Source organism: Artibeus jamaicensis, unplaced genomic scaffold (assembly GCF_021234435.1).
Source record: "Artibeus jamaicensis isolate MK-2021 breed Jamaican fruit bat unplaced genomic scaffold, CSHL_Jam_final contig_464, whole genome shotgun sequence".
Taxonomy (NCBI): domain Eukaryota; kingdom Metazoa; phylum Chordata; class Mammalia; order Chiroptera; family Phyllostomidae; genus Artibeus; species Artibeus jamaicensis.
In genome coordinates this window covers 19842061-19860320 of record NW_026521842.1, presented here as the reverse complement: position 1 = coordinate 19860320, position 18260 = coordinate 19842061, and the positions used below count along the sequence as shown (strand labels likewise).

The following is an 18260-nucleotide window of genomic DNA, read 5'->3' as shown; positions in this document are numbered from 1 at the left end:
GCGTGCGGAGGGCACCATGCTCATTGAAATAAGCCAGGCAGAGAAAGCAGCACACTCTGGCATTACTTCTACGTGGAATCCAGGAGAGGAAAAAACAATGTCATAGAAACAGAGACTAGACTGGTGACCCCCAGGGTGCCAGGGGCTGGGCTGGGGGCGCGGTCAGTCAAAGGGCCCACATTTTCAGTTGCCAGAGAAGCATTTTTTGATGCCTCAGGCTGGGTCAGCTCCCTCCCGTCACGTACCCTCATGGAAATCCCCACCTCCCCACACTCTTGGGACAAGTGAAATTAGGTGATTGAACGGCATCTCCCCTTGTAGACAAAGGGCAGCAACAGAGGATGTCTTGTTGATTCCTAATCCCCAGTCCCCAGCCCCCCAGTCCTGTGCCTGACATACGTTAGGCCACTGTGCCACTTCCCCGTTCTGTGCCATGCCCCTCTCCCCAGGCACCTGGCTGATGACTAGAATATACCCACGGTGAAAGTACGCTTCAGACAAAAATGATTTACTCACACAATACACAGACACTGCACTGCAGAGAAACTTGAAATTGGGACTGGCAGGAAACTGTGGGGGACAGGAGGGTGGTAATTTATCAGCACTTTAATTTGGGCTGTGACTGGGGTTTTGTCTGTCTCCTCTTCCAGACCATGAACTGCCTGATGACAGTGACCGTATCTGTGTTGCCAGGACACAGCGAAGGCAACGGACATTTGTGGAATAAATGAATTAATCGATGGCTAAGCACACCCGGTGGCTGAGGAAGAAAACACTTTGCAAGGCCAGCAAACACTGACCAACAAATAGGCTTGGTCTGACTGGTTTCTTCTTAATGTCGGAATTTTCAGTAATAAGAGATCCCTTGAAGATAGGTTCGAATGAAGAGTTTTCTCTTCCGTTTTCCATGAACACTTTCTCACAGCCTTACAAGACGGGAAGGCTTATGTGCTATTTTCCATTCTGATCGGTGACAAAGCACGTGAGCATATTAAACCCAGAACTCACGCCAGAGGTAGAACTATGCACCCACTCGCTATCCCGGCCAAAACTGCTCAGGACGTTCAGGATACACCCAATGGCCCCAAGCAGAGACACAACATGGGATCTTGGAGAGGAGGGAAGTTTGACCTGGCGTTTCAGGGGACCGATGCCTCTTCTACTTTATTCTGCATGGAGTCAGCTGTAGGGGGAGAAGGGTGTCTTGTTAACATGTAGGGTGATTCTCTAGTTCTAAGGTAGGGCCTGGGAATCTGCCTTTGCAAGCTCCCATATGACGTGAATGCTGCTGACCAGGGATCATGAGCAGCAAGGACCTGGAGTCTGTTGCTTCTCTGTCTTAAACCTTCGAGTCCTCGTCTGTAAGACGGTACTGGTGACCCATCAACTTGGAGAGGCTGCTGTCACGTTGCAGTGTGGTCCCATGTGAACGCCGCCCTGATCCCTTCTCCCTCCACTTTCCACAGACTCTGTTTCCTCACTCCTTATCACAGTGGTGAATTTAACGGGAAGAGCATGGGTGCACGCACGCAGCCGACCTCCCGGGGCCTACCAGCTGAAGGCAGCAAGGGGTCCCCTCCGGGTAAACCCCACATCTCCGTCCAGGGCCTCTCTTGGCCATTGTCAATAGTAGGTATAGCCTATGCTAAAATGTGACCCAAAAAGTGAACAGATAACTAAGCCAGAAAACTCATAAACAGGCAAACAAACTTAGTTCAAAGCTTATCATTTCACGCGCGTAGCATCCCCAAGCCCGAGGCTTTATGCCGTTTGATAGCACATCGACAGCTCGACCTGACATTTCCACAGCGAGAGAGCTGAGAAGGAGCAAAGCTGGGACTTGCCCGCCTGTGAGTGAGGTTCTGGGAAAACATTCTCCTCCTTGGCTGGGCATTTAAGACAACCACCAGGATGTGATGTCCACTCGATTCTCTGGCCCCTCCTCTCACCAAAGCCCCTCCTACCACATTCGGTCTACACTACACTACTTCCTGGTCCTAATCACCCCGTTCTCTCCCATCCCACCCCCCAAACAAAGGCTTCTGCACAGGCCGTTCCCACCGCTGAATGTTCTTCCCCACCTGCCCTGTGTGTAAATTCTTGCCCTTCTTTCAAGGCTTCGCTTGAAGAACCACTTCACTAACAAAGTCTTTCCTGACTCCCCTATACAACATGACTCCCCCCTCCGCCTGCCCCACCCTACCCATGACAGATCGCCACAGCTTGTCATTACTTATCATCTGTTGCTATGACTGCTCCTAGACTGAGCTCCCTGAAGTGGGCACCGTGTCCCGCGTCGGCTGAGGCCACACTGCTATCCTGGCAGGTCTCAGCCTTCGTCACATGAATAAAGGAACCTTAGTTGCAACAGTTAGTTGCATCAGTGCCTAACTCCATCACCGCCTTGGTCATGCCAAAATGTAATTTTTTGCTTATATGTTTACTTCCCTATTAGTCTGTGATCTCCTTGAAAATGAGTCCCGGACCCTCCACCTATCAACGCTCAATGAATATTTGTTCCATGAAGGTGAGTTTCTTCGGATTGAAGTCAGATGAGGCTCCTTCAGGATAGGAATAAACGCAGGATGATAAAGATTTTAAGGGGCTGCCAAGTTCATGTGTTGATTCATGGGTCAAATTAATATGACAGCGTCGACAGAGCCAGCCCTCCCCATTGGCCTTGGCAGTCACGCGTACCCAGGGCAGGGCACAGCTGTTTGTGAGACCCAACGTGAGAGAGGTCTCCCTTGGCATGCTCAAAGGTCTTCGAGATATTTTTGGGTGACAAACAACCGTGTGTCACTCATCATACATCCCATTAAACCAGATCGTACAAGTTGTTAGACAGTTTCCCGCATTAATTGTGAAGGCTCGTGCGTGACTTGGGTCCCACCGGGTAATGCACCTCCCCCAAAGCCAGGGACAGTCGGTACACGGGCTTGAAAAATACTGACCCCGGAGCCTCCCTTACTACCAACGGTCTTGTCTGACCCACATCTGGGCAATTTCGCACCAATTTCCACAAAGAATCAGCAGCAGGGGTTATAATCAGCTGGCAAATTCTCTAACCCAGACTCACGAAAATATCTGATGTTATAGGAAATATCTAAACTCTCTTGCCTTAACAGTATCCAACCTTTTGGCGTCTCTGGGCCACACGGGAAGAAGAGTTGTCTTGGGCCACACATTAAATACATTGTGACATGTAATCACCAAAAAGTCTCATAATGTTTTCAGTAAATGTATGATTTTGTGTTGGCCTCATTCACAGCCATCCTGGGCCCCCTGTGGCCCGCGGGCCGCAGGTTGGACACCCCTGCTCCGAGGGAGACTACATAACACACCTTAAATGCTGGTTGTGAGACGCATACAGACCTAGTGATTCCTGCCCAACTATCAGATCACGGAGACCCCATCTGTGAGCACGGAGGGGAGGCCTGGGAAAGGGAGGTCCAAATCTCACTGAGCAAGCTGACGTGCTGACTTAGCACCATGCAGGGCCCACGCAACGTAAACACTCACCCTGGAAGGAGGCTCACTCTGTCACCGAGCCGGCCCCAAAGGTGGGGGAAGAGCAGAAACTCACCGGGGCTCTTCCCAGTCTCCACAGGGAAGGACCTGCAGTCTGGGGGTAAATATTTTTAAATGTGACAGCTTAACTTTAAATAAGCAGAAATCTGTTGTGAAATATAGTAAAAAATATATATATAGTGGAAAGCAGAACCAGATTCGAAATACCCACAGCAATTATAACTCATCTAAAAATACATTTCACAAAAAAAAAATGCAAGCGCTTTCTAAGAAAACATACTTATTTTCTTAGAAAGAAATGGCAACAGGCATGTTCAAAAGACACAGGATGATATTCCTGGATGTGAAGACCTACACTGTGTATTTTTTTTACTCTCCCCTAAATGAACTCATTAGTGTAATGCTATTTCCATCAGAGTCCTCATAGTTATTCCAATTTAACGAGTTGATAACGAAAGTCACTTGGGAGACCAATGCACAAGGACAGTGGAAACACGTACAGGACCACTGAAGGCAACGCGAGGACAACTTTCGAATGCTGAAATGTGTATTCGTCTCAAATAATCCAAAGAATCTAGTCCAGGTTTGGTCAGAGTACAGCAAAACCTGAAATGACAACTAAGACCCAGGGACCCAGGGGGCCAAGGTGGGGACTCGAGAAGGCAGAGCCATGAGCCAAAATGGGAGCCCAGGATTTACAGAGCAGACGGCTGGTCGCCCGAGGTCCGTCTGTGGCGTGTTGGCGTGTGCCTCTCAGCCCACTTGCATGTGTGATTGGGAAAAGCATACTCACGGACCCTCCTTGTTCCTCCCTCATCTTTAAGGAGAGAGAGAGCGTGGCACCAGCAAAGAAAGAGGCACAGATCAGGGTAACAGAAAGGCGTATAGAGAACACCTATTACACGTGATAATTTAGTTGAGTGGGAAGTAGCTTTTGAAATCAATGGGGAATAGACTATTTAATAAAGGGTGTTGGAAAAATTGGCTATCTGTTGGAAAGATTGATGATGGAAAGATGGCTCGTAGGTAGGGTATATACATACACAGATGCAGATTCCCACTTCACGCCACACGTGAGGAAAATGTCAGTGGATGAAAATTTTAAATGTAAAATAAAAAACGTGAAGGAAATATAAGAGCATTATTATGATTTAGACCTAAGGAAGACCTTTTTAAAAATGTTGCAGGGAGAAGACAGTGGAAGGAATAACTGGTAACAGAAAAAAATACAATAAAAATAATAAGCCAATAAATAAATAAATAGATGCCTTTCCCTTGGGGGGAAAAATGTTACAAAAAATCCAGGAGCCATTGAAGGCAAGTGGCAAATCTGACTCCATACAAATTTATAGCTTCTCCACATTAAAACGAGTGCCAGCTTAAGAGACAAGATTTACAAAACATACATCTGAAAAAGAATAAACATCCATAATATGCAGAGAGTGCCTCCAAATAAACAATGAAAATATAAGTATTCAATTGAAAATGAGTCCAAAGAAATGGCCTATAAATTTATATAAAAGATTCTTTTTGGCCAAGTCTCTTTATGATAGAATATGTATCAAAGCAGTATGTTCCCTATCGGACTAGAAATAGGTTGCCGAGTGGGAGAATGGTTCCCTCATCCATTCACAGTAGAAATCGGAGCCCCACACTCACAGAAATTGATACCACCCTTTAGGAAGGCAATTATCTATTATCTGCTGAAGAGCACAGTCCTCGACCCTCCATTTCATTTCTAGAAATTTCTCATTCAAAACTTCCTCCTCGTGTACTCAGAAATGCATTGCTACATGATTTGTCATAGTGAAATTTGGGGAGGAAATTTATGTATCTGTGTGTAATACACATAGACATTTACTTAACACAAATTGCGGTGAGACCATGTAATGGAATTTCCTTTGGCCCACGGAAAGGATGAGTTAGATCTGAGTACAATGACATGCACTGACGCTGACGATGAATTTGCTTGTGGGACTTGCACGTAACCCCTCGTGCCCTCGTGTATTACACCCTTCTTTCTTACGCACAAAGAATAACAATGTCAAGATAGAAGAGATGGTAACATTTCAGTATGTTTGCTTTTACTCCGCCCCCCTTTAACTGTATCCTTTATGCATGTGGTCCCTGAGATTGTTCTGAGTCCCCCGACTGGTGACAACTTCAGGGCAAGGTCGAGGGCAGAACACAGCTGAGATTGCCTCACTCAGGAGGGAAAACCTCAGAGTCACCCAGCACCTCACCTGCTCGGTGGCCCATTACTTAACTAAAGGCATCTCTTGCTAAGGGGAGGATGGCTGATAGAACCTGGTTTGCACATTCTTTTTTTTTTAAATTTAAAGATTTTATTTATTCATTTTCAGAGAAATGGAGGGAGAAAGAGAGTGAAACATTAATATGTGGTTGCCTCTTGAGCACCTCCTACTGGGGACCTGACCCCCCCAACCCAGGCATGTGCCCTTACTGGGGTGGGGAGCCATCGGCCTGCACCAGAAGGAGGGCCTTGAGGTGTGGGCGGGGCTCTGAGGGCAGCTGCAGCAGGGCCCCCGCCCCATGTGGCTGCAAGCCCACTCCAAGCTCCACTTTATTCTGCGCAGTTGATTTTTCAAGGTGGTGACCGGCCACAGTGCCTTTTATAAATAAATAAACAAACTGCCAACAGAAGGATTGGTGGGATAAGCTGCAGATCCTGCTGGGACAGTTAGTTCTGAGGTTATAATTAACAGGCACCGTGAATCCCCTTGTTGGGAGCTAAACTATGTTTCCAAATAACTCGTGTGTTGAAGATCTAGCCTCCAGGGCCTCCCGATGTGACTGTTCCTGCAGCTGGGTTTTTAAAGAGGTAACTCAGGTAAAATGAGGTCATTAGGATGGGCCCTAATCCACTATGACTGGTGACTTTGTAAGAAGAGGAATTCGGACAGAGATAGACAACAGAGGAAAGACCATGGAGCACAGCCAGCCACGTACAAGACCTTAGAAGAAACCCACACTGACCTTGGACTTCTAGCCTTCAATACTGTGAGACAATCCATTTCTATTGTTTAAGCCACCCAAACTGTGGCCATTCACTAAAGCAGCCCTAGGAAAGTAACATGTCCCTCCATCTGCCTCTCCAGAGTGCCCTTGGCCAGCTGTTCTATTGACCTAGGCCCTGCGTGTCTTCATTTCTAAGGGTCTGAGTACCGGGTCCCGCACCCTGGTACCATGCCTATTATTGCTTGTTCACGGTTATATCCAAGTTTGCAAGTGCCAAGAGGGACCCCAGTGTACCCTCTGAATTCTAAACACACTCCTTCCTGCCTCCATTATGTAGCAAGTACCCTACCTCCCCATGATCGCCAGTCATAACCCTGCTAGTATTACAACTGCTTCCTCCGGCTGCTGGTCCACCCAACATGACCAAGTGAAGCCGTAACTTTAGTGGAGCTCGGACTGTGCCCCTGGGAAGCAGGACCTGCGGTCCAGCAGAACCTAAAGTTACAGGGATGGGAACACAAGTACCCCATGCAGGTCACCGGGAGGGATGGTGAGAGGACCCACACCTGCTTCCACCTCTTGTCCCCACTCCAAGATGCCATACCATCCCACGTTGGGACCCAACCACCTTCCACTTCTAGCTATGACCGCATCTTATAGGTTCCGCGTTGGTGGCTGAGAGCAGTTCTAAGATCCTTCAACCTCCCCCTTTTCCTGCTATCATGCCCGGGACGGTTTCAGGGGGCAAGTCCACAGCCAGACCAGTGTTTGCCTCCTTAAATCACCTCTATACTAAAACTACAGATGGACAATGCGCTCTGCAGGGAACAGACCCAAACCCTCACTTGCTGGGTAGCCCGGACTCGCCACGCTGACCTAACTGTGCCCCCCTCCTCTTCCTCCCCAAGGCCTCTCCTGACCTGGACACTAGAGACTGACAGTCACAGACTGATGGCAAGAGCACATACAATTATTCAGGACTTGCTGGTCTGTCCAGAGTGATTTGATTTTCTCCTTTAATCTGTGTGAGCCCATGGTAGGTGAGAAAACAGGAACTGGGGAGGGGAGGGAACCTGCCCTTTCTGCAGTGGCAGACCGGAGATCTGAGCAAAAGCCATCTCCTCCCAGAGTCCCTGCTCCTCGTGTATAACGAGATGGTTTCGAGGTGACTCTTACAGGGATCCAAGCCACACTCCTGTGCAGTGTGGCTCTCTGTGCAAAGGCAGGGGTGGCACCCAGGTGACCGTGGAGGACAACAGCCCCCTCCCACACCCCACTAGGCCGGTATCCCTGCCCCATTTTGCTGCACCTATTGCCAACGTCCTTGGTATTTCCCCAGAAATACGTGTTCAGTTTGTCTCAGCAATGGACTCAACTCCAAAGAGCCCATCACTCTTGCGAAGGACCCCTGCCAATAAACCAGCTTCCAGATATCTGGTGCTGAAGCTGGGCCGGCAGGAGCAGCCCACCACACCACAGATGTCCTGCTTTCCAGTGTGTGAAGTTCAAGGAAGCTTTTAGGAAACGGAGGGGTTTACTCCAAACCAAAAACTAAACATTTGTTCCCTTTCTTTGTATCTTTGAGGCCGTAACAGCTGTGAAGGCGATCAGGGTGACATTTATAATTATAAGCAGGTCAGGGAAGTTTCATCTGCCAAAGCTGTCTCATCAGGGAATGGAAACGAGCTGTTTCAGGGGTGACAGGATATCATGCAGTCCCGTGCTGTCCCCCAGCGTTTGGGTGGCAGGGCTGTGGGAGCTCTTTGAAAGCAACATTCCTCCCGCACATTGCGTGACCTCAGCTCTGTCCCCACGCAGAAAAAGGGATAGAAGAGCTTTTGACCGATTCTGACATTCTGCCTTATTTAATGGCGCCCATTGAACCCATTGCTTAACTCTCTCATGCCAAAATGAAAGAAAAATGGGCCTGAGATGTCCTTGGACGTGTTGGGGGGAGGGCCAGAATCCTGGGGCTGGGGCTGCAATTAGATTTCTGCATTTCACTGCCCAGACAAGGTTCCAGGTCCAAAAGTTGTGACTGATAAAGGGACGGCAGGGTGGTCTGCACCCATAGCCAGCCGCTTTCCAAACCTGAAGCCTGGAAGGAGGGAACACAGTGAAACAAGACACCGGGCACCAGCAGAGAGGAGACTGGGTTTGGGTGGCCAGCAGACCAGCATGGAGGCCCCTCTCTGCCACTCGCTGGCTGCGTGACCTTGAGCCGGTGACTCCCCTCTCTGAGTTTGTTTCTCGTCTGTACACTGGGAGCGGCATTACCCACCTCGTGGGATCCATGACCGTCTTAGGACAGGTCCCAGGCAGACCCTGACATGAGGATTTGGATCAGAGGGACTTTGTAGGAAATGTCCCCAGGAAAATCAGTCAGAGGGAAATGGGGGTCACGCATCTGGTTTGGGTCCTACCACCACCCGCCCTGCCAGCTGCCTCTGCTGCTCTCACCCAGATACACCCAGTCTCACTCTGATGTACACAGGTGTCCTTGCGGCTCCTAGTCACATGGCATGGGCCAAGTCACCGCCGCTCCCCTCTCACCAGCCATGCCCGCGCCTCTTACCTGCACTTCTGCCTCAGTGTCCCCACCTTTCACACCATTTCCCGCAGAGACAGAAGCCTGCTCTGAGGCTCAGCCTGCTGGCCCCGGACCTATGACCTGCCTGGTTCTTACCATCCCCCTGCCCACTCTAGGTGAGATCCCCATACTCATCAGAGCCTCTTCCCAAAGAATGACCCCTGGACATGGTCTGATGGAGCCCCCTGCCCAGCCTGCCCACCCGATGGGATGTTACACCCCTTGGGCAAGACCCCCTCGGGCGAGTTCCACTGGGAGAGAAAGTCCCACTAGGTGGCTTCCCCAGACTCGCCCCGTTGGACATGGCTCCCTCTCCCCCAACTCATGGGGACCTGGGAAACTCCAAAGCCACAGGCAGGGCTGGCTTCGTGGGCAGGGGCCGACCCGCACAGTCACACAGGGCCCTGCACTTGGCTTCAGCTCTGCTGTTGCCACCTTGGTAATTTTTAACAGAGGATTCCCCATTCTCATGTTGCATTGGGCCCCACGAATTCTGTAGTCCATCCTGATAACACATCACACCTGGTCAGATATTCCTCTTAGCAAAAATGGAAATGCGACTCCTCGCCCGAAGCGCTGGGGATGAAGAGCCCTGGGAACAACCTCCCATCACCCCACTCCACACTCCTCCGGTCCCACCCTCCCTCCTCTGCCTCCGCTGCTCCTCTCGTGTCTTCAACTGCCCTCCCCCAAGAGCCCAACAGATGACCCCTTAGCTAGGAGAGCAAGGTTATCATGGGTCAAGAAAGACCCACAGTGGGCCCTGACTGAGTGGCTCAGGTGGTTGGAGCATTGTCCCATATACCAAAAGGTGGAGGGTTCAATTCCCAGTCAGGGCACATAACTAAGTTGTGGGTTTGATCCCTGGTTGGGGCATCTACAGAAGACAATCGATCTATGTATCTCGCTCACAATGTTTCTCTCTTTCTTTCTCTCTCCCCACTCAAAAATCAACAAGCATATGCTCGAGTGAGGATTTAAAAAAAGAATGACCCACATTGGGTAGAAGAATCCCTCTGGTCCCTTTCATCTCCACCCAGAACCCAGGGTATCAGAACAAGTTCCCGAGATGTCAGTTGACATTTCCAGCCTACAGTCCTTCCCTTTCTACCCCCATTCTCTGGGCAGCAGCGGCTGTTAATTCCCAAAACCAAGAGCAGGGGTTGGATTTACACACACCACGCCCATGCCTGATTAATCAGGTCAGGATGCAGGGACTCTGTCCGCCACCCAGAAAGGAAGTCTAGAGCGAGCTGAGATTCTCTGCTGATGTTTACAGCGCACTGCGCAGCCCAGAAACAGAATTTCTGGCCCTGGCTGTGCGTGGGAATCCCCTGGCGGCTTTTAAATATCCGCCTCCATCAGATGCGCTGATCCTGTTGGGAGCGTCCCAGGGACCAGCAGTCCAGCCCACACTCGTGTGTAGCCAAAGTCGAGCAATGCTGATCCAAGTGCTGCGCAGGAGGCATCCTAAGGCTATGCACGCCTCCCCCAGCACAACTGGATCCTCAGAGCTGCCCAGAGCAGCTAGGCTCCGCCCACTCTGGGTCAGAGGTCATCCCAGCCCATTCAAGCTCAGCAAGCCAGGGAGCAGCCAGTGGACCCCAGGATTCCAAGATGGCAGGGTGGGAGGGGGCCACAGGTGGGTAGGGACCCCTCTGTAACTGACACAGAGGATACCCCCAAAGACCAAGAACTGGGAAGGAAACTGATTTTGACACCAGATGGGATAATCTGGTACAGAGTCAGCTCACACACAGGTGAACACAGGCCCGGCCCCACCACCCGGGCCCCAGCACGCTCTGGGGGAAAGGGCCCTTCCCGCACCCTGTGGAGTGAGGCGGGCCAGCTCGCCCGGCCCTGTGAGCTCTGAGGCTCAGAGGAGCGAAGCCGCTCACTCACGTTCACCGGGTGTCCAGGCCACCTGGGCAGCTACAACAGAATAGTACAGACAGGGGGCTTATAACAAAAGAAACTTATTTCTCACGGTTGTAAAGTCTGGGAAGTCCAAAATCAAGGCACCGGCAGACTCAGGGTCTGGGGAGAGCCCCCTTCCTGGCTCACATTGGCCGTCTTCTGTCTGTGTGCTCACACGGGCTCTTTTTCTATAAAGGATCTAATCCCAGTTACAGGAGTTTCACGCTCATGACCGAATCACCTGCCAAAGGCCCCATCCCCTGAGACCACAGCATTGGGGTTGGGATTTCACATATGAATTGGGGGAGGCCACAGACATTCAGTCTGTACCACCTGGCCACCGCCACAGCCACCATACAAGTTGGGGTGGGGGGTGGGGCAGCCGGAAAGCCTTAAATGTTCACTAGGAAGGTCGAGGTCAGGTTTCTAAGGAGACAAAGGGAAAAGCAAGCTTGCAGAATGGCTGAGGACAGAGCCTGTGGCACCAGCGACCACTGCTGCCCACATGCCAGTACCTACAGCTGTCACCTCGGCTAAGGGCCCCTGCACCGGAGATGCATGAAGAGGTGAAGTGAGAAAGGCGCACCTCGGGGGCAGTACCACCATCTCTGGGCTCCGGGGAGGCGGGACATGCTGCTCGCTAATCCAGGCTCTGCCTGACAGCTGTGCGGGGGTCGCCGCTGTACGACCCACGCTGGGAGCCAGTGGCACTAGGCAGAAAGTGGCTAAGCTGGGTTGTTAAGTGCAGAGAGTGAATGTTCTCCACTGTGGACCAGCGTCTGTGCCCAGGGTACAGTGGGCAAGACCAGAGATTGCTCAAGTGTCGGGTAGGCCACCGTGGGCAGGTCGCCCCAGGCACCGTGTCAGCCCTTTGGGAGAGGATTCTCAGACACTGCAGTTCTCCGTCGACCAGAGACAGGCCAGAGGGTCGGCAAATGCAACACAACCAATTTACAGGATGGAGGAATTCTGCGGGCCCACCCGGCCCCCAAGCCCGTCTATACACGTGCCACATTGGCATGACATCTGTCATCTTTCACAGTGTTCCTGTGATATGCAGCACGCCTTGTCAGACGGTGCTCGAAAAGGCAGCCCCTCCCCTGGGGAGCCCACTCAAACCGCAGAGCCCGCGCCCCACCCCAGACCTCTGAGTCCCCGCTTGGTCTGCAAGCAGCCTGGGTGGCCTGGGGGACTCCGACAGGAGCACAGCTCTTTATCTCCCGTGGCCGGCTCGGGATGCAGGGCCCGTACCCCAACCAAACTTCTATTTTCCTTGGTCTGGTAATGCATCTGGAATACTTCCCAAGGGCAGCTTTCACTCCTGACCTCGCAGTGACAGCAAACAGATTCGACCAGCACGACCAAGACCACCTTCCATGAAGAGATGTCTTTGCTGTAATTTACTCTTTAGAACTTACAGGTAAGTATTTGTTGAATGAACGATACAGGGCCTCGGTGATTGCCAAGCTCCAGCTTTTTCCCCTCTGAGACTCGGTAACGCCCGTGGCCAGGACAGCAGAGGAGATAACCTCCAGGCTGGGCTGGTCAGCACGTGTGTGCACGAGCCACACTGTTCTCATGGCAGACCCTGGGCTGGGATGTCTTCTTCTTGCTTCTGGGCCCTGGACCCTGTGCGTTTGCACAGGTGTTGCTTAGGGACCTCCTAAGTCACGGTCAGGTGCTTCGGGGCTGTCCACGTTCCTCTGCACCTGGACCTGTGTTCTCTCGGGACAATCAACCACCTCCCAGCTGCCATCTTAACTTCGGAGCCCAAACTGAAATACACAGAGGCTGTGGCACTTCCTGTGTGACACCATTACACACGCCCCCTTGAACTAACTCCAGGCCAATGTTAAGGTAGTGAGTTCCCTACATTTATCAGGAATGCCGGCAGCCAGCTACCAGCAGCTGTAAACTAAAGCACTGGACCTGGTAGCCACGGAAGTCCCTCCAACTCCGGGTGTGTTTGAGTCTCTGAGTTTCCCATTCCACTTCCACCACTGCATCATTAAAAATACCCAAACTCTGCCCACGCAGCTCTCTGGCACCCAGACTGGCTTTGCACGAAGTGCTGAAAGACAATTTAAATATCCCCCTAAGTGTCAGAACCAAGAGAGAGAAAAACAAATTAATCGACAAAGAATTCCTTTTCAGTGATTTTCAAGCTAGCATGCGTCTGAAACCAATCCACACATGAAGTGCTAATCAAATTCAGTTTGCTACAACAGCATAATGATTTAAATATGGCCCGTTTTTTCCAAAGAAATATATATAAATAAAATGTATTTCCAAACATGGCCATTTTAATGCGTGTAAACTTGCTTTTCAAATGAGGAAGCCACTAGAACACAGCAAAGGTCTCCTGAAGACTCAGAGGTCCGCTCTGAATGGCAGAGGGAAGGACCCCGGGGCCCGGTGGGCGGGGCTGGAAGCAGCCTCCTTGGGTAACCTGGCAGGGGGATGCTGAGAGAAGTGGCAACTGGCAAAACAACAGTAATGAAGTCATTTCACCCCTTTGGCCTAACTGGAAGAGACGAGGCTGTGGGGCCTCGCTCCAGCTTTGCACACTGAGTGTGACTTGCAACAGAAGAACGGATATGGGGGCTGCATCCATCACAGTCAGAACCAAGGGGGTCCAGGAGCAGTGAGGCTGGCCCTGAGCTGCCCCTCGGCCTCACGGCTGCCCTGCACCCTGTGACTCGTCTTTCTCAAACACACATTCTTTCCATGCTTCCAAGCTTTTGCACATGTTCTCTCTGCTCCTTCCCTCCTCATCCACCTCTGCCTCACTCCAAAGCTGGTTTCAAAAATCACCTCCTCCGGGATGCCTTCCCGGACTTGCTGTGTAATGTTGAGTACAACCTGCCATAGACCTGCGAGCCTCCAAACCCTGTCCTCTGCCCACTCTGCCTTAGCACATCCCCCGCTCTGCTTCCTCTCCTGCTAGACTGGAAGCTCCGTGAGGGCAGGGACCATGGCACAGAATCCAGTGCCCCCCAGTGTGGGGGCACTTTCCAGACACAGGCCAATCAACACTGTGTCTGGAAAGTGAGGGCCAAGGTGCGGTCATCACCCTACAAAGCCATTGACCCAAATGTTTCAGCCACAGGATGTCCTTGAAAAGTCCTCACAGGGATGGAGGTACAAAAAGATGTGCCCTGACAATCTGCAATTTTCCGACGACACCTTCAGACACTTGGACACCACGCTCACAGCCTGATGGGCACGGCCACCTCTGCTTGCACTTCCAAGCCAGGCAAAGGAACAGTCACAGCCCAGCTGGCCTCCACTCGGTGCAGGCCTGGGCAAGTGACACGGCCTCCCTGAGTCTCAGTTTCCTCAACCAAGACGCAGAGGTCCCAGTAATTGCTCCCTGGGGATGCTGAAATGTTGCGATGAAATACAGTACGTAGCAAGAGCACCAGGCACCAAGACTTGCCCTGTGTGCCACGCTGCACTCTGCCTGCAGAGGGGCCCATGGGGAGATCTTAACCACATGGCACCTCAATCTTTCCGTCTGTGGAATAGGCAGGCACATGCTCTGCTTCGTATTTCACTGCTCAAGGTGCAGGCTTATGCAAAAAAAGTTAATATCTGTAACAGGCCTCATTTATCCCAAGTGGCACGTCAGTGTGGAACAGTCATCCATCCTCCCTGAACAGTCCAGGAATTACCATCTGTCATTTCTAAGAGGATTAAGAGATTGTCGTGAGCAAGCACTTAGAGAAACTGTGGCCCAAGGAAGAGGCCCAGGCCCCCGGTGGGGGAGGCGGGGGCTTACTCAGCTCTCTGCTGCCCTGTGAGCCCCGCAGCGGCGTGTGTGAGAGGGTCTCCTGTAATCCCGACCACGGACCTCGAGGCTGGTCACACACACTCCACGTTTTACTGATGAGGACACTGAGGTCCGGCAAGGTGTCCAGAGCCCTCTGCCCGCCTTGCCCAAGATGCTGCAGGAGGGACAGCGGCTTATAGAGAAGATGATGGTGGGTGTGAGAAGCCAGCACCACCAGTGGGTGTCCAAGGGTGGGAACACATGTCCTTGGCACTTCTCAGAAGGGGAGGGGGAGCAAAGGGAGGGGAATAGAGGCTGCCGGAAACAGCTCAAAGCCAGATTCTGCCTCCCTCCTATACTCTTGCTCGGTATGATGTTATCCCAGGTCTGCGCTTCTCCACCTTGGCTACTCATTAGAATCACCTGAGGAGCAATGCCCGCGCCTCGACTAAATGCAAATCTGTGGGGTGAGACCCAGGCAGGCACTGGTCATCCAGTGTTTTTTAAGCTTTTCCCAGTGATTTTGATGGGCAGCCAAGGTTGAAAGCCACCGGCCTGGGTGGAAGACACAACCCTCCCTAGCAGAATCAGGTCCTCGGACAACAGTTGACAAAGGGGACCCCAACGAGCCCCACGGAAGAGCAGGGGCGGCAGAGAAGGAAGCATGAGGCTGGCCCCGCAGACCAGACTCCAGCCACGGCCGGCTGTGCCCCCCGGTTCGTTCGCCTGTTCGCACGCACATGCTTACCTGCCTGCTTCGGGGAGGACCAGAGGCTCCGCGATGGCTCCGGTTGGGGGCCTGCCTGCTCAGCATTGAGCAGACCCTTAGCGCTCTTGTGGCTCCCGGAGGGGCGACGAGGGCAGTCACCTGTTCCACCTTGAAGGGAAGAGGAGAATGTGGACAGACAGATTTGTCCACACATTTTGGAGAGGCACTGCCAGAGTTCCGTCGAGGAGGGCGGAGTCAGGCGCCCAGCAGCCCAGAGCCGCAGGCGCAAAGGGGTCCCTGCGCAGGGTTTCCGGAACAGATCCCCTCCAGACGCTGCACTGACCTGAACTGACGCCACTAGGTCAGTCTCCAGACTCTCGTCGCACACCAGGGAGGTTCTTGGGGCGAGAGGGCCCTGTTGTCCCAGCACGGAGGGCAGAGCCCATCTCCGGGCAGATCCCCTCAGGTTTTGGATCACTTTGGCATTTACACTCCCGGCTGACACGCATTTCCAGGAGCAGAAAATGAAGTCGAGGTTTGCCGGAGCCGACTTCTTCCTGAAGAGGGACAACAAACACCGCATCAGCTAGACCTGAACAGTGTTCGCAGCTCTCTGATTCAGTCTGACGACTGATGCCTCACACCTGCCAGTGTTTGTTTTCCAGCCGGCCTGCCTGAAAAGCTCTTCCACGGTATATTAGGAGAACCTGTTCCACGACATGCCGTTCGGGAAACCTTAGTCTCTGTGGGAAGCCTGTCGTTTGTGGACGTAACATTCACAATTTTGACTCCTGAGTGCGCAGTGTGTGACCAAGTACGCTGCTACCCCACAGAGGCTGTGACAACTCACACCAACGCCACGCACACCACACGCACCGCCCTCACTATCTTGGCATCTTCACACCTTCTGATCTTTGCCAACCTGGAAAATGAAAAAGATTATCTCCATGTAGCTTTCATGTTCTTTTTTTATTAGCGAGACTAAGCAAATTAGCATTTTGACTTCCTTCTCTGCAGACTCCATTCATATCCTTTGCCTGTTTATTGTTCTCTTGGGCTCACAATCCCTGCTTATTGATTTGTAGGCTCTCTTTATATATTAGCGAGAGCCCAGCCCTTCCTCTGTGACAGAGCGGCAAACATCTTTCCAGTCTGATGTTTGCCTTTTGCTTTTGTCTGCAGCGCACTGAGCTAAATCCATTTCAATGTAATTGAATTTATTAATATTTTCTCTTGTGGCTTCTGCATTTTGTATCATACTGTAGAAAGCCTTATAAGGAAAACACTTTTACTTGTTTCTTTAGCATGATTTCTGCCAAGATGGAGCTGTAGGTGGAAACACTCTGCCTTCTCTCACAACCAAGTTTAAAAACAACAAAGTTTTAGCAACAAAAATGCAGCCAAACCACAGAAAATTGAACTATACAGAAGTCTGACAACGACGAGCCCTTCAGCCAAACCAATAAGAGGGGCAGAACCAGCAGCAGAGTGGGGTTGGGCAGGAAAGATCCACCGGACCGACCCGGGCACACGACCCAGGTGTGCCAGCACCCGTGGGTGGATCCCAGGTATGGAGTAGCAGCGGGTGGACCCACTGAGGGCTGACCTCAGTCACACATTGGCACACAGATAAACCTATGAAGGAGTGAGCAGTGAGACAGACCAGGCAGGCCCCAGAGACAGGAAGCAGCAAAGGGGACCACTATTGTCCCTCTCTGACCCCGCCCCCACATACAGCGTCACAAAACAGCGACCTCGGTGGCCCCACCCTGGTGAACACCTAGGGCTCCGATCCTCATAATTAACGGGCGAGAACAGAGCAAAACATTATGGCTCAAGAAGAACTCAGAGCCCCAGAGCCCATAAATTTAAGCAATGAAGAAATAGCAAAACTTTCAGATGCACAGTTCAAAACACTGGTGATCAGGATGCTCACATAACTGGTTGATTTTAGTCACAAATTAGAGGAACATATGAAGGCTAAACTAATTGAAATGAATGGTAATGCACAGGAAACCAATAGTGATGGAAAGGAAATTGGGACTCAAATCAAGGGAGTGGACCAGAAGGAAGAAAAAAATGACCAAACAGAAAAGAATGAAGAAACAAGAATTCAGAAAAATGAGGAGAGGCTTAGGAACCTTCAGAAAATCTTTAAACATTCTAACATCCAAATTATAGGGGTACCAGAAGGGGAAGAGGAACAGCCATGAGTGAAAAATTTATTTGAACAAATAATTAAGGAGAACTTCCCCAATCTGGCAAAGGAAATAGACTTCCAGGAAATCCAGGAAGCTCAGAGAGTACCAAAGAAGTTGGACCCAAGAAGAAACACACCAAGGCACATCATAATTACATTAGCCAAGATTAAAATGAAGGAGAGAATCCTAGAAGCAGCAAGAGATAAGGAGACAGTCATCTACAAAGGAGTCCCCATCAGACTGTCAGCTGATTTCTCAAAAGAGACCTTACAGGCAAGAAGGGGCTGGAAAGAGGTATTCCAAGTCATGAAATCTAAAGACCTACATCCAAGATTGCTCTATCCAGCAAAGCTTTCATTTAGAATGGAAGGACAGATAAAGTGCTTCTCAGATAAGATCAAGTTCAAGGAGTTCATCATCACCAAGCCCTTATTATATGAAATGTTAAAGGGACTTACCTAAGAAAAAGAAGATAAAAAAGATGAACAGTGAAAGGACAGCAAACTCACAGTTATTAACAACCACACCTAAAACAAAAAAAAAACTAAGAGGACAGCTAGA

At 51.1% G+C, this 18260-nt stretch overlaps 1 protein-coding gene across 1 annotated transcript in view; it reads right to left on the bottom strand.

Moving 5' to 3' along the window:
* Positions 1 to 18260, bottom strand: part of LOC128627671 (uncharacterized) — a 99777-nt gene that overhangs the window by 48560 nt on the left and 32957 nt on the right. The window contains exon 2 of the mRNA XM_053666787.1: positions 15538 to 16055. Coding sequence (XP_053522762.1) covers positions 15538 to 16055 — 518 coding nt within the window. The remainder of the gene's footprint in view (positions 1 to 15537; positions 16056 to 18260) is intronic.